This window comes from Poecilia reticulata, chromosome 16 (genome assembly GCF_904066995.2).
Source record: "Poecilia reticulata chromosome 16, P_reticulata-male-v2, whole genome shotgun sequence".
Lineage (NCBI taxonomy): Eukaryota > Metazoa > Chordata > Actinopteri > Cyprinodontiformes > Poeciliidae > Poecilia > Poecilia reticulata.
Window position 1 is genome coordinate 6311 of NC_088845.1, and position 13690 is coordinate 20000.

General features: G+C 44.7%; 1 protein-coding gene across 3 annotated transcripts in view; it reads left to right on the forward strand.

The window, feature by feature from the left end:
• The first annotated feature begins 1514 nt into the window (after positions 1 to 1514).
• LOC103477491 (sodium bicarbonate cotransporter 3-like) overlaps positions 1515 to 13690 on the forward strand; it is a 28511-nt gene continuing 16335 nt past the window's right edge. Inside the window, exons 1-2 of one of the 3 annotated variants that reach the window (XM_008430636.2) lie at positions 1515 to 1677; positions 13612 to 13690. The exon at positions 13612 to 13690 is cut by the window's right edge and continues 3 nt beyond it. In XM_008430636.2, coding sequence (XP_008428858.1) covers positions 1636 to 1677; positions 13612 to 13690 — 121 coding nt within the window. In that variant the 5' untranslated portion in view covers positions 1515 to 1635. Of the gene's footprint in view, positions 1678 to 9888; positions 10216 to 11477; positions 12308 to 13611 lie in introns of those variants that run through there. The other 2 variants (XM_081616735.1, XM_008430635.3) reach the window with 2 other exon arrangements.

Genomic DNA, 13690 nt, shown 5'->3' on the forward strand with positions numbered 1-13690 from the left:
AGGTCATGTTTTCATCATGTTGATGTTTCAGGTCATGTTTTCATCATGTGAAGTTTCAGGTCATGTTTTCATCATGTTGAAGTTTCAGGTCATGTTTTCATCATGTTGATGTTTCAGGTCATGTTTTCATCATGTTGAAGTTTCAGGTCATGTTTTCATCATGTTGATGTTTCAGGTCATGTTTTCATCATGTTGATGTTTCAGATCATGTTTTCATCATGATGATGTTTGAGGTCATGTTTTCTTCATGTTGATGTTTCAGGTCATGTTTTCATCATGTTGAAGTTTCAGGTCATGTTTTCATCATGATGATGTTTCAGGTCATGTTTTCATCATGTTGATGTTTCAGATCATGTTTTCATCATGTTGATGTTTCAGGTCATGTTTTCATCATGATGATGTTTCAGGTCATGTTTTCATCATGGTGAAGTTTCAGGTCATGTTTTCATCATGATGATGTTTCAGGTCATGTTTTCATCATGTTGAAGTTTCAGGTCATGTTTTCATCATGATGATGTTTCAGGTCATGTTTTCATCATGGTGAAGTTTCAGGTCATGTTTTCATCATGATGATGTTTCAGGTCATGTTTTCATCATGGTGAAGTTTCAGGTCATGTTTTCATCATGATGATGTTTCAGGTCATGTTTTCATCATGATGAAGTTTCAGGTCATGTTTTCATCATGTTGAAGTTTCAGGTCATGTTTTCATCATGTTGATGTTTCAGGTCATGTTTTCATCATGTTGATGTTTCAGGTCATGTTTTCATCATGATGATGTTTCAGGTCATGTTTTCATCATGATGATGTTTCAGGTCATGTTTTCATCATGTTGATGTTTCAGGTCATGTTTTCATCATGTTGATGTTTCAGGTCATGTTTTCATCATGTTGATGTTTCAGGTCATGTTTTCATCATGTTGATGTTTCAGGTCATGTTTTCATCATGTTGATGTTTCAGGTCATGTTTTCATCATGTTATTCTCAATAAGCCAAATGGAGCTAAATTAGAAAACTAAACATTTAGTTTGTAACCTAAATGTTTTTTTTTTGTTTTTTTTTATGTAGATATGTAGCTTACTACATTAGTTTGAGGCTGTAACATTTATGAATGTTTGAACATCCTGGTGAAAAATTAACTCCCAGTTTTTCTACTAAGACGGGCAAAATAACCCAAATTACTGCTGTTCATTTCTGACTGTGTAACTTTATCCCAAATTCCTGGATCTGTCTGTAGATCCAGGAATTTGTTTATGACATGTTTATGACAGTGTCATGACAGTATCATTCAAATAAAGTTTTACCGATGTCTTTCACAGCCAGCTTCGTGTTTAACCGGCAACTGAAACCGTCAGTCTGGAACAACTGATGAGAAGCTCCCGTGCTTTGTTACCGGTAAAGCCACGCCCATTTTACCTATTAACTCCGTCATTGGTGGAACTGAAAAACAGTCTGAAACGTCATTGGCTGAGTGAGCTGCCGCTCGGGATAGGGCGGGGCTTATAACCAGAGTTAATATATTCCGGGCAGCCGCGTAATCGTGGCGGAGAGAAACGGCTGAGGAGGCGGTGGGGGCTGGGAGCTGAACTTGGAGGATCCCGGAGAAGCTGAGTGGAAGTTTTCCCGGTTTTCCTGGTGATGGAGGACAACATGGAGCAGATGAGACCGCTGCTCACATCTGTAAGTCCCCCCCTCTTTTTCTCTCCTCTCCGGAGAACCTGTTAGCTGGAGGCTAGCGCCCCCTCAGCCCTCCGGGGTCCGGAGAGCCGAACAGAACCGGCAGGTCCGGACCCGGTACAGAGTTTGAGTTCGGGAAAGTCCAGATAGTTCAGAGGAGTTGGTGGTGTGTGTTGGTTAAAGAAGGAGATGTTCTGACCGGCGGGAAGCAAAGGCTGCCAGCGGAGCGCTTTGTTTTTAAAGGAGCACGTTGATGGCAGGAAGTGGAGAACTCAGCGGACTCCGGTCGAAAAAAGCCCGATTTTAAGTTCAGCTGTGCTGTTTCCTCTGAGAGCGGGAGAAAATTATATTAAAAACAAGTCAGACTCTCATTACACAAAACTTATAATCGGCATATAATGTGTCCACTTTGATTAGCTGTTTGTCTTGAAACAGCTCCTGTTTCCTACCGGCTTGCCTGTCATTCCCACATCACTATCAACTCTTTAAGGTGAGGCAGAAATTTTCCACAGAACCTGAAGCCTGGTTCAGGTTTTCAGCCTGGCTACAGCCTGATTTCAGCCTGTCTTAAACCTGTTTTCAACCTGGTTTGAACCTGGTTTGAACCTGGTTTGAACCTGGTTTGAACCTGTTTTAAGCCAGGTTTGAACCTGTTTTAAGCCAGGTTTAATCCTAGTTTTCGGCCTGGTTTAAACCTGGTTTTCGGCCTGGTTTAAACCTGGTGTTCGGCCTGGTTTAAACCTGGTGTTCGGCCTGGTTTAAACCTGGTGTTCGGCCTGGTTTAAACCTGGTGTTCGGCCTGGTTTAAACCTGGTTTTCGGCCTGGTTTAAACCTGGTTTTCGGCCTGGTTTAAACCTGGTTTTCGGCCTGGTTTAAACCTGGTGTTCGGCCTGGTTTAAACCTGGTGTTCGGCCTGGTTTAAACCTGGTGTTCGGCCTGGTTTAAACCTGGTTTTCGGCCTGGTTTAAACCTGGTTTTCGGCCTGGTTTAAACCTGGTTTTCGGCCTGGTTTAAACCTGGTTTTCGGCCTGGTTTAAACCTGGTTTTCGGCCTGGTTTAAACCTGGTTTTCGGCCTGGTTTAAACCTGGTTTTCGGCCTGGTTTAAACCTGGTGTTCGGCCTGGTTTAAACCTGGTGTTCGGCCTGGTTTAAACCTGGTGTTCGGCCTGGTTTAAACCTGGTTTTAAGCCTGGTTTGACCTGCAGGTCGCTGCTGGTGGCTCTGAGGTGTTGAGGCTGTTCTGAGGACACGTTTTGTGACCTCGTGGTTCTGATCCACACGGATCCTGGAGGTCATCCTGCTGGGGGTCAGCTGGAGGAAACTTCAGCAGAGGTGATGGGAATGACCTGGCAGGTGTGTTGCCATAGTGACCAGGTGATGTAACTGCCAGAGTTCCACCTGTCCTTGTTTGTGGGATGATTGGATGATGTTTGAAGGTTTTGTTGAGGTCTCAGGGAAGCGTTGGGTCGGTTGGACCAGGTGAGCTACTCTGGTTGCTTAGCAACCATCTGACGACGAAGCAGGTCAGCCATGTTTAATCCACAGGAGGAACTTGTGTCGTAATAATTAAAGCAGCTTGTGTGACCTGTTGGCGCCGGTCCGATGCCCAGGCCGACTGGACGGCTTTCTTCTTGGCTGGTTGACGTCGGCCAGGCGTTCAGTTACTGCCTGGTTTTTCAGATCAGAACTTCAGTCTGGATGCGGATATATTTTCACAGGAAACCCAAGATGATGGCTTTTAAATATCTAAATTATCGGTTGCTGTGGCAGCGCAGGAGCAGAGCACGACCCACGTGTTGAGACCTTAGTCCTCGTGGCCGCGGTCGCAGGTTCGATTCCCGGCCTGGCGACATGCTGCATGTCTTCACCCTTTCTGATTAACCTGTTTCCTGTCAAACTACTTCCAAATAAAGGCCACTAGAGCCAACAAAACCTTTACAGAATATATCTAAATTATCTCTTTTTTATGATCAGAATTTTAATATTTAATTTAAATTATCAGAATGTTATTATTATTTAAGTTTTATTATCAAAATTTATTATTTTTGGGTTAAGTTTTAGGACTAAAGTAATTTTAATTTACTTTTTCAATTTGTATATATATAAATTAATAGAATTTATTCTAATATAATTACATTATAATTGTAATAAATTATATAATTTTAATATAATTATAACATTTTATTAATCGGTTATATTAATTTTCTGAACATAAGTTTCTCTTTTTACTGAAGCTGTTCTTTATCCAGTCATGTATTTGTTTTAGTTTTTTATTTTCTGTGGATTTCTACATTTTTTATTGACCTCTTGTCAATATTTCATTTTTAACTCGTATATTTCTAATTATTTCAGTCGTTGTCAGATGTTTAATTTGCTCTGATAGTGAGAACCGAGGCGGACATGTTGAGTCAATTTGGTGTTTTTGGTAAATTAACTCATGCAGCTGGTTGATTATTGGGAATATATGTGATTATATCTGCTGGATGAGTCGAGTTTGGAAACTTTTCCCCAGTTTTCCTTTGAAATTGAAGCATTTTTGGCTGAACGATGAAACGTCTCCTGCTGTGGTTGGAGGTTGTTGCAGTGATGAAGCAGCTCAGACTGAGGCTGTAGCTACAGAAACCACTGGGAGTAACAACAATCCTACTGGGGCTTTTTAATTGGGCCCAAACGGAGCCGCACACGCACAGTCTAAACCCTGAGGTTCTGATCAGGCTTCAGCAGAGCCAGCTAACCCACAGCGGCCGCCCGGACCATCATGCCTCCACCACCGTGCTTTCCACCTGCTGAGAGTCAGACTGTGTGTCCAGACGACGACGTTTAGATGCAAACCTGAGGCTGAAGCGGCAACAACTGGGATCAGTTCAGATAAAACAGGGAAAAAAGCTGAAATGATTAATCAAATTAATTGATTATTGAAATAATCGCTAACTATCTAATCAATTGATTGTCAGCTGCGTTGTTCAGACTGTGAAAATGCCATTAGCTGAAAAATTAGATCAGCCATGAAGCCAAAACTGTATAAAAATAAAGTTTTTCAGCTGCAGCTTTGCTGCCAATGATCAAACGTTTAGTAAACGGATCCAGTTGTTAATTTTAGACAGTAAAATCTTATCTATCTATTTATAATGTACTAAAAAGCCTTAATCTGCAGAATGTTCCAATTGTTTTATCCAATAAGTTGTTGAATCGTTGATTGATTAGATTCTGCACTGCAGACGCAGCGTCTCTGAACTGCAGGGTGCCAATAATGTAGCAGAAAACAGAATCTCAGTTTTATTTTTATACATGTCATTGTTTACATCCGGACATTTTGCGCCACAGCAACAGTCGACAACGCCACGGCATGTTTCAGGATTCAACACCAAGAGCATTTCCCACACAGAGACCAGAACATTCAGTCCATTACAGTTTCAGGTCTATTTTTCGATCATTATTAGATACCGCTGCTATTAGCTAAGCTAACACAGCAGTGGTTGATTAGCTAATATAAACTGATGATCTGCATTCAGGTCGCCGTTTTTGTTTTCTAACTGAAGCACAACAGACAGGATCCCGCAGCACGTCTACATGCTATGTTTGTCATAGTCAAGCTAGCATAGCTGAACTACCGCGCTCTTCTTCATAATTAAAACTTTTACTGACCGGTTTATCTCGTTGTTGTGGTGTAGCAAATCACTGCGTCCCTTTTTCATTCATATCAGGCGTACGTTTAAGATTTAGCCTGTTCTGTTGATAACTTGGCAGCTAAAACTCATGCTGCTGTTTTGACTCCAGAGGGAGCTGAATGGCGTGACGTCACACTGCAATGTGCCTGTTTCTTTAAGAACAGTGAAAAATGTAAACAGAAAAACTAAAGTGTGACATCACAGCAGAAAAGTTCCAGTTTCAGACGTGAGGAAGAAGAAGTTTGTTTTCTCAGAGGGAGTTTCAGGTTCACCAGCAGCAGCAAAGTGAAGGCAGGTCTCAGCTTGCAGAATCACTGCTGAACGAAACGACGACACATTTCAGGTCACAAACAGAAACCAGGTGGATAAACTACAAAACAACAACCCATGGAATCATGAGGCGGAGGAGGAAAGGCAGCGTAAATATGAGCTCACAGCGCTGCTGAAGTTCTCATCTTCATCTGGTGAACCGTGAACACGGGGAGGCTCAGATCCACGGTTTCCTCTCGGGAATCCAGTAAAAACCAAAAACTGCCAAAATGTTTTCCTTCGACCAAGATGGCCGCTTCGACCAAGATGGCCGCTTTGACCAAGATGGCCGCTTTGACCAAGATGGCGGCTTCGACCAAGATGGCCTCTTTGACCCGGCTTTGATCTCTACAGTTTCCTCGTGTTGTGCCGCTCCACTACCGTCTCCAGACAGTACCGTCTCCATGGCAACGTCAGGACATTTTTTTTAAAAACTTTTTATTTTTTATTTTTTTTGATTTTGAGACGTGTTAAATCAATTCTGAGTCGTAGTGAATGAGAATTGTGATCCTCATGTGAATCAGTTTTTATTTTGGGCACCGCGTGGGGGGGGAGGCGGGGCAATAACAGCATAATACGAAGTATATCACAAGAGGTGATCAATAAAAAAATACATCCAATAAAATGATCAATAATTTCACTGAACTCTGATCCAGAACCGCACAGCATTCTGGGAGATGTAGGCAGAGTAAACGACTGCTCAACCAGCTAGCTGGGTAGCTTCGGCTAACTCGGTCACCCTTTGGTTGCCTAGCAACCGCCTTTCCTTGCTTTAAAATGAAAAACATGAAAATAAAACGGGAAATGTTTCACTTTCAGTTTGACCGGATTTCAAATATTTAAAACAAAAAACTGGTGGATGATGATGTGAAGCTGTTGTGTCGTGATGATGCATTGTTCAGCCATGTTGTCCATCAGTGATGGTGAGATGGGTGGTTCTGGCCTCCAGCGCCCCCTGCAGGCCTGGATGGACAGAGAGGGACGAATCCTGTTCCTTCATGCACAGCTGTGAGTTTATCTGTAACACATGCTGAGAGGCGTTGAGTCGGGTCTGACCCTCAGGTCAACATCACCGTGAAACGCTGCCGCCGGGTCGGGTTGGGTCGGATCGGGTCAGGTTGGGCCGGGTCAGGTTGGGCCGGGTCGGCCGTCCCGTTTGTCTCTGAGGGGAATGACAGGAAGCAGAAGATGTTCTCTACAGGAAGCATCAACATGCTAACCTGGAGCCAAACGATCAGAACCAGACAGGTCCGTTTGGTCTGTGTGGTTCTGGTTTAATGTGAAACAGACGTTGGGTTTTTATCCTAACAATAGCAAATGGTGATGACATTCAGAATCGGCCGCTCTGCTGCAGGTATGCTGGGACATGATGGAAATGAATAAAGGTGGATTTTATGCAACGCTGCACACTTTCCTCTTTTCTGCTGATTTCATATTTACGAACATTTTCTCTCCTCCCTCCCTCCCTTTCTTCTGATCACAGCATATTTAATCATATTTAATAAGTCCGCTTTGTGGGCCGACTGCTCCGTTGAGAGAATCTGCGCGTTTCGACCTGGTTCTCCACCTGATGCCTCCTGCGGATCGAACACAGTTGGTGTCAAACGTTTGAGCCGCCATCATTTTAAATTACAGCCTTTTTTCATACACAAGTCAGAATTACAGTAAAAATACTTTAAAAGACTGAGGAAAAAACCAGATGGAACTAGATAAACGATATTTACATTTCTGTCAGAGGCAAAAACACAAAGTGGGCTGAATAAAAGTTTATCTTATGATGCTTCACTGTTTTTCATGAAGCATCACCAAAAACAAATCAGGATTTTTTCTATATATTGATGTAATTTCTGCTGAGTCGGTAAACAAACCTGCAAACTAAAATAAAAAGCCTTATTGTCTTTGTTTAGCTCGTGATTTTTTTTTATTTTGAGTGGAAAACATTTTTAACTTTTTATCCTGAATTGTTTGTAAGACTTCTGGTTCAATATCTCCAAAGCAAAAGCAGCACAAATGAGAGTTTTTGCAGCACAAACGCAGCCGAGGTGACTGACGCCAAATCGGTTTGATTCTGAAAGTATGACTGGAGGGGTGTGGTTGACCTCTGACCTCTGGAAACTTTCATCAATATCTTTAAAATGATAGAGGCACCAACATTTGACACCATTTTCGTTAAATGTGAGTATTTAACTAGTATTTTTTGAAGATATTTTCATTAATATCTTCAAAAGAAAAGCAGCACAAACTAAACGTCTGACCTTCTCGGATGTGAAGACGGCAGCAGGCCGACTTCGCTCACACAAATTTCTGCACTGAGGAAATAAATAAAGTCTGCTGGATGTTGTGCCTGAAGCGACGTTTCCCTGTTCAGCCTCGTTTCTCCACAGCCGCAGACGATCCAGGATTATTATAATAATTTGGCTTTAATCCAGGAGTTAATCCTGACTCATTATTTATGTAGATTTTAAAATTTCAGCACAACTAGTCAGTTTTTCTAAACATCCGTCTGGATCCGCGTTTCTGCCAACATCAACAAGCTGCTCCCATCGGCCAACCGAGGCTTCAGTTCTGCTTCTACGCAATCTGATTGGACGCTGGAAAACACTGTTGTTAGGAGTTAGCCTTTCAGCAGAGTTATGCTAGCAGTGCTAACATGTAGCAGCTAGCGCTAATGTCAGCGTCCGCAGTCCAGACCTGTAAATGGGCTCAGCGAACGATCCGATAAATCGTCTCAGGATTTATCGCAGAAAACGATTATATTGTTGTTTTGGTTCCATTTTCCAGTAATATAATGGTGATTCTGAAGCTTTAAACTCAAATGATGTTTATTAACTGTGGAACTGGAAGCTGCTTTAAACATCCAAAACAATAAAAACAAGAAATAAACTGAATTATGAAGATTCAAACAAAACTGTCCTTCAAAAAAAGAGAAGTTTAGTTGAGACTGAAGACTTTTGTCTGGTATGAAGAGAAAAATGATAAATCATCCAAATGTGACATTATTGATCCATCGATTGATCGATCGATCGATCGGACTCGCCTCATCAGGTCTGCCTAAACTCTGGAAAGCTGAATGACCAGAATAATATTTTACTCCAACCTGATGAACTGATTAAAAACTGAAATCTATATTTGTTGTTTAATTCGTCTATTTATTCAATAATTTGAATTGAAAATGTTGCTTTTTTATCAATACGCAGTTTTAAATCAATTGTGTTTAAATCCTGACCCTAAAGTGAACTTTCTGAAACATTTTAATCGTCTCCTGTAATTAATTTAAAGCTCCGGTGCGTTTAGCTTCATTCGTCACCAGTTTGGTTTCCAGTTTATTCCAGTTGCTGGTTGGAACCAGCTGACTGGGCAGGAAAAGGTTAAAAATCAGCTCTGATCTGATTGGTCAGATCAGAGTCAGCTCCTCTTCCTCATGACTGCTGGACTGACTCCATGAACAAAGCCTGAACTGTTCACCGACCCGATGACTCATGGTGATGTCACAGCCCAGCTGGGCTCTGATTGGTCGGTGTTTAGAGGAAACCAGAACAACGGGCTGATTTCTGTCTGATTCTGGGGGCGGGTCTGAATGAGGAACCCGTTTCCCCCGGCAACGGGCCCTTTAACGAGGAAACTCCTCTGCAACTTCACCGTTCTGACCTGCCAAAATAAAAGCCCTCCTGGAGCAAACGGACAGATTTCTAAACCTCACTGAGTCGGAACTGATCAGCTGCATGAAACCTTCACATTGGATGAAACGTCTGCTGTTCTAAAAGCAACATGGATGAATTACTGAGGACCTGAAACGTCTGAGTGACGAGCCGTTCAGATCCTGGGATCCTTCAGAGAAAACCTGAAGGAAACTGCATGATCTGAAGCGTTTCCCCAAACATCCAGGATCAAACCTGATCACAGGGCGAAGGAAACGCCAGAAAAACGGCTGCTGGCTGCTGCTGCTGCAGCTTCTGTGGCTGCAGCTTCAGCTGCTGCAGCTTCGGCTGCTGCTGGAAAACACATTTTTTTAGTGTGAGTTTATTAAAAACCAGATGCTTTCACGTTGGGATGCAGGATTCAGCGGTACCGGTCCGATACACAGCAGTACCGGTCTGATCTCTGTCAAGGTTTTACACAGCGGTACCGGTCCGATGCCCAGCGGTACCGGTCCGATGGCGGTCCTGTCTGCACATTTGCAGTTAATAGTCTCCTCACTGTTTGCAACTCGGCAACTTTTCTTGCTTTATTCGGCAACATTTTAGACAAAAATGTCGGTTTTGGCCAAAATTGGAATCTGCAGGTCGAGCTTTTTAAAAATCGGAAATCTGCGATCGGCCAGAAAACTGCAATCGGTGCAGCTCTGGTTATCTAGCAGCCGACCATGCGGCGGTTTGTGGGTCAGGATCTGGTTTTCTCTGCCTGATGCTGCACGTCTTAGTTTTTCTGCTGCCTGGTGTGAACTTTCCCACAGTTCCTGCTGGGCTCGCTGCACTCCGCTGCAGGCCAGACGTTTTCCTGCCGTCGAGTTTTCCTAATATGGAAGCAGCTGGAGATGCGTCTCTGTGGAATCCTGCTGCTGCTGTAATTCATCTCCAACCGAGTCGTTTGTTTGTTTTTAACACATTAATTTCTTTCTGAGTGCGTTAATGTTCCAGATGACATGAAATCTCTGTTAAATAGATGTTTTTACCACTTAGCTTACATTTATTATTTATTCAGACAGTTCTGTCTGGAAAAATCCTAAAATAATCAGGAAAAGATGAACAACAGAAATCGGATGGGAAATGAAGAGCAGCTGACTTCCTGTCTCAGTTTGGGTTTTCGGTTCTGATCCGATCCTGTGGTCAACATGCCAGACCTACAGGGGGCAGTGTAGCGCTAAGCTTCAAAACGATCAGCGCTTCCTGTTGGCAGTCAGACATGGCGCCATGAGGCTCATTTATAGGATAAACTGCTTTAAACTTGTTGGAATATGAAGTTATTAAAAACGATGTTTATTGAGAATCATGTCGAAGCAAATCTGTAAATTTATTGGTGGTTTATTCGTCGCAGACTGAAATTTGAGGAACTTAAATCTCCATATTTGCAAACACAAATATGAATTTTCTCAAATCTCCAGTTTGGTTTAAATTTAAAGAAAAATCATTTTAGTGAATTTTAGTGTGGATGAAAAGCCAAAACACCAAAATAAACATTTTCCCAGATGTGGGCTGACTGGTCTCTGACACCATGGCAGCTTCATCATCAGGCAGTCTGAGTGAGGAGAACCTTCTGGGTCATGAGGTTCTGATCCGGTCCGGGCTCATTGTTTCTCATCAGCATTCCTGAGCCAGTGGAGGACAAACTGGGAGTCGGGAGGATCCAGCAGCAGGGGGGAAGGTGAACTGGGCTGTTTACAGAGAGCCATCCAATCAGGAGCCGGGAGACGGAGCGCCGTCCAATCAGGAGCCGGGAGACGGAGCGCCGTCCAATCAAGAGCCGGGAGACGGAGCGCCGTCCAATCAGGAGCCGGGAGACAGAGGGAGACGGAGCGCCGTCCAATCAGGAGCCGGGAGACAGCGCACCGTCCAATCAGGAGCCGATAAGATGCAGAGAAAGCCAAGAGGTTCCGTCTCCACTTCTACTAATTAGATTTCTTGGAGATTTTTTCCCACAGGGAGTCGGGACAGATTAAAAGGCTTCTGCAGGGGTCAGAGGTCGGGAGACAATGGCCCCCACTGGATTGAATCACAGCAGAGATTTGGACCGGCTTAAAGGAACAAAGACACCATTTACTGGGGAAGGTTCAGCTGGAGGGAAGACTCACCCTGTTCATCAGTTCTGGTCCTGGTCTTAGTTCTGGTTCTGGTCTTAGTTCTGGTCCTGGTCTTAGTTCTGGCCCTGGTTCTGGTGGTTCTTGTGGACTCAGCAGTTCAGCGGTTGGTCCGACTGGTCGCTGATAAATCCCACCCCTGTGCGGTCAGTGAACGCCCCGCCCCCCGGGCAGGGCTAAGCCCCGCCCCCTGAAAAAATGTAGAAAGAAATCTTCCAAAAGTGGGTGGAGCCAAGATACACGTGGGGGCGTGGCCAAGGATGAGGGGAGGGTCTAAGCAGGTGAGACTCGTTTCCTCTTTCTGCAGACGCCGAGTCGGAGCGAACGGTTCTGCCTCAGCCGGCCCTGCTGCTCAGTTTGGGGTTTAGTTCCTGTTTGGGCTAAAAAAAGAGTTTTTGAATGGACTTATTGATGCTAGGTGTGCTAACGTGCTACCAGCTGCTCCTCTCCCACCCAGTGTGACGTCTCCTCTGGTTATTCTGAGTCATCATCAGGGTCAGTTTAGCTGTATCAGCTCCTCAGAGGTCAGCCTGGCTTCTCAGCTTCCTGTCATTCTTTGCCTCCGTTTCCCAGTGAACTGTTAGTGAGTCGAGAGAACCGGACCGGGTCAGGAGTTCAGCTGGCCCGCTCTGTTTACCCCCTTCCTGTCCAGGGGGGCGGCGCCCTGAAGCCCCGCCCCCTGAAGCCCCGCCCCCTGCTGTCTGCCTGCAGAGCGTCAGGCTCTGCTGCTGCTGAGGAAACTCGCTCTGCTATAAATACCTGAACCGCAGCTGCAGCAGACAGTTCTGGTTCTGGTTCTGGTCCGGTATGGGAGACTTTTGGGCAGACGTGGCCTCTCAGCGCGTGGCCAGAGGACTCTCGGTACGTATCTGTGCTGCGTCTCCAGTTTCATGTCGCAGCATTTGAGGAAATGAGAGCAGAGAGGAGCAAACATCCTGTTGAGCGTAGAAACGAAACGTCTAGAAACGCTGAGCGTCCTGCGAGTCGCAGCAGAACGTCAGCTGCTGCTGCTGGACCTGCTCAGAGCGCAGGAGAACCGAGGAGCTGCCCCTTGACCTCCAGCTGCCCCTTGACCTCCAGCTCTGCTCTAAACATCCAGGTGTTCAGCAGGGCGGGGTCAGAGGTCAGAAGTCAGGCGTGCAGACAACCACGGTTCCTCCAGGCTGGATAGTATCTTGGATCAAACCGACCAGAACCGGTTCTGGTTCCGATCCGGTTGTCTGCCGGTTCCAGGGAGAAACCGAAGAATATTCAGAACGGATCAGTATCCCGACCCGAAGCTTTGAAGCGATGATGCGGCGCCGCTGCTTATCCACTTCCTTTGTTTTAGTTGGATAAAGATTTTAAAAGTTTTCATGTTTATTATGGAGAATAAAAAACGAACCCGGTTCATGCAACCAGAACCAGGAAGCTGGAGTCCAGCAGACATGGAGATGGAAGCGGAACCAGAACCTCCCGGGTCTGTTTGGCTGCTCTGACCCGGTACTGTTCGGTTCTGTTGGGTTTGTTTCAGTCAGGTTCAGGTTTATGGTGAACCCTCAGAGGTCCATCAGGTTCTGGTTGACTGGTTCGGATCAGAACCATGCAGGAGCAGCTAATCTGCTGGATGCGGTTCTGGTTCTGATCCAGATCCAGAACTGGAGTCTGTTCTACTTTTCACTTTCAGGTTGTTTCTAATTTTATTTGATCACGTTTAATTCTCAGCAAAGCGCCCTGGTTTTACTGGTTTTACTGGCTGATTTATTTACTTTTATTTTTATCTTTTGTTTTTTTATTCATTTATTTAGTTAAAATTTTAATTTGTCCGTTTAAAAATGAACCAAACTCCAGACGTCGGATTCCAGCGTTTTGATTGGCGGCTGAGTCCCTTGAGCCCGCCCCCTTCCTGTGGCTCAGCAGTGAACGGAGGGCTGTGATTGGTCCAGCTTTCGGAGCTAAAGAACTGGAGGTTATGAGACTGCAGCTCCAGTTAGGCTGCTGGACAAGCCCACAGCATGACGCTGCCTCCACCGTGTTTACGCATGGACGTCGGGATGCGTTCCCGTTAACTCGGCTCCGTTTTCCCCATTTGGTTTGGTTCGTCTCAGTGAGTCGGAGAGAAAAGGCTGGAGGAGACGACGCTCCTTCTCCAGTGAAAATGTTTCAGAGTCTCTGTTTCTCTGCAGGGAAACGATGAGGAGGCCGTTCTGGACCAGGGCAAGACCAGCACCTCGCTGCACACTAACTTTGAGAAGGAGGAACTGG